The sequence below is a fragment of the Lytechinus pictus genome, chromosome 12 (genome assembly GCF_037042905.1).
Source record: "Lytechinus pictus isolate F3 Inbred chromosome 12, Lp3.0, whole genome shotgun sequence".
Lineage (NCBI taxonomy): Eukaryota > Metazoa > Echinodermata > Echinoidea > Temnopleuroida > Toxopneustidae > Lytechinus > Lytechinus pictus.
Window position 1 is genome coordinate 2,606,662 of NC_087256.1, and position 2,820 is coordinate 2,609,481.

General features: G+C 33.3%; 1 protein-coding gene across 1 annotated transcript; it reads left to right on the plus strand.

Moving 5' to 3' along the window:
• Positions 1 to 1,305: 1,305 nt before the first annotated feature.
• LOC129273195 (serine/threonine-protein kinase 32B-like) lies at positions 1,306 to 2,544 on the plus strand. The gene is made up of 2 exons (XM_064107836.1): positions 1,306 to 1,317; positions 2,215 to 2,544. Exons 1-2 carry the CDS (start codon positions 1,306 to 1,308, stop codon positions 2,542 to 2,544), a joined length of 342 nt encoding a protein of 113 aa, XP_063963906.1.
• Positions 2,545 to 2,820: the final 276 nt, after the last annotated feature.

Consider the following 2,820-nt stretch of genomic DNA (forward strand, 5'->3'; position numbering starts at 1 on the left):
TTTCCAGATATTTTTGAAATGCAGTGATGTAGTCTGATGATAAATTGCTCAGTCAAATAAAAAGGCAAGTCAATATTGTATACGTGACAACTTTGCATACCAATTCAAAATTTAATTTCTTGTATAAGAGCCCATCTACATTCTGAGCATTATCGTACAGTTATACATATCTAATAAAAAGATGATGCCATAATTCGTATTTTGTGACAAACATGTATTCAAATAACAACAAGTGATTACGAAATATGTCAGGCAATATGTGAAGTAAAGTGTCTGTCATTGTACATGTAGAAGGAGAAGTCACGTTCCATTCTGTACATACTTGGGAGGAATGCGAAATAGCTGTAGCTCCTTTAAAAGAGTGTAACAGTATACCCAAAATGCGAACAGAGCGTATCACCCGTCGGTTCATGAGAATTAAATTTTGATTGAATCTACCATGCCCTAATCAAATTATGAAAATGGGAGGAATACATACGAACAGCAATCACCATGACATGTGTTACTTCTATTGAATGCGGAAGATAGATGGCAGTAACCTATATGCTGGATAGAGTTCACTCTCTTCACTTTTCTACCATCTAAATGAATTAATGTGATCTTAGAGTGAGAAGAGCTACATATAGCTACCTAAAGAGTGCATGCTATATTGATTTGGTCATGTGTATGTGGAACCAATTGTAATTTAGGAGTAAAACAGGTGTATTTACTGTAATTATTCACAGAGGAGCTCTTTGAAAAATTACACTGGTGTACTTTGTCAATTTAGGCATTCTCAGGATTAATAAGATACACTGCCAAAAGTGTTTTTGAAATTACGTCACCAGTATTATAGATGATTACACCAAGAGTTTTATACCAGTGTAATATTTTAACATTATTTGGTGTTATGTTAACTTAATGGTGTATTTTTAATCCTTGAGGGCGTGGGGCTCTACGAATGTTGACTGGTTTTGTTCTTAACGTCATAGTTTTTACGAGTTTATCTAAACTTTGTGTTTATACATTGTGGGTGGGTGTGTTGGGGAAAGGGGGGGGGGGTGGGTGGGGAACTCAAAATCTATTATCTGAAAATAATTTTTAACAGCATCATTTCAATCTTATCTCCCTGAATATGTATCAAGCAGTTTTCCTTTCTGTTTGACCCCATTTTCTTCTGAATTCTAAACTGATTTACTTTTGTATGATAGCTAGACCTATCATGATTGGCTGCCCCAACCTATATGCTTGCAAGTGGTATTTTCCCCATCTTTTTCTAAAAAATACACACAAAAGAGCGATCTTTTGAAAAATAAAATCATTATCATGGCGTCAGAAGTATACGGTAAAAAACACTGTTGATTCTCAGTACTGAATGCTTCTCATGTAATGCCCTTGTGTTTTTTCCCCTTTAGACACGTTATCCATCTTGTTTGCTTCAACAAAAATTTTATGGGTAACCTTGGGAACTCGCAATATTGCTGTCAATTGTAAATATTTTTTCTCATCTAATTTTTCATTCATAGCTTGTTTTTCCATTTTCGCTGAGGATATTATCTTTTACCTTTCTAGTCACTTCAAGGTTTTTTATAAGTTTTTTGTTCCATTAAAAAGAGAGTAAACATTAAAGAATAGAAAACAAATCACGCATTAGTTTTGAGAAAAAAAAGATAAGCACATTTTTTTTTGCAAAGTTTGAGCTATTTGTTTATAGAATGGCATACATGTAGTTATGCATTTTTAAAGATTCATAATATTAATGAATATGTTTCCTCCAACATAATAATATTTTATTTTCAGATACATGTTTTTTTAGATGAAGTTATCAATTTGCATATTGCCATTATTAATTCGTCCAGACTTTCCAACTTTTCATATATTTTATTTCTTATACATGTTCGATTTTGATAAAAATATTTCCTTGCGAAAAATGAATAGGATTATTTCTTTGGGGTTTATTGTGATTTTAGTTTACTTACAAGTTCTCTTATTGTTTTTTTTTTTTATTGAATGTTTACTTTTTGGTTCGGTATTTGAAATTCATGTATTACAGTGTTACTGTTCCAGTATTTCTAAATGAAATATAACCTGAATTCTTATTTGGGCCTACTTTCTGTCTAACCCAAAATAGTTCCCAAATTTGAAATGAGATTCACATGATGATGATGTTATCATGTTGCAACTACTCTTTACTAATTTAAATTTTATTACTTTCTTTCCTGTTTGTGCATACAGGTCTGTATAGTCCAAAAGCGAGACACCAAGAAAATGTATGCCATGAAGTACATGAACAAAGCGATGTGCATCCGGAAAGATGCAGTCCGGAATGTTCTCCGAGAGCAAGAGATCCTCCAGGCTCTTGAACATCCCTTCCTGGTCAATCTTTGGTTCACCTTTCAAGATGAGGAGGATATGTTTATGGTAGTTGATCTTCTTCTTGGGGGTGATCTTCGCTACCACATCTTACAAGGGGTGAAGTTTGATGCAGAGAGGGTCAAGCTGTATATCTGTGAGATCGCGCTGGCGCTAGACTATCTTCGTACACAGCTTATCATTCATAGGTAAGGACAATAGATAATCATTGTTTACCGATACTGGTGTGAATTTAGAATTTCTTTGATTGTGTGCTTATAATAATAATTATAACATCTTTATATCTTATATCTGCCAAAATATACATATAATTTTTCTAGAACTGTTTTTGGATACGAAAGACCTGTCATCTGGAATGATTTGCCATCTGAAATTAAAACTTGCCCCTCACTATTGACTTTTAAACATAAATATAAATCATATCTTGCCAATTCACCATCAGTTTTTAAGTAAAATGGAGCCTTGTGG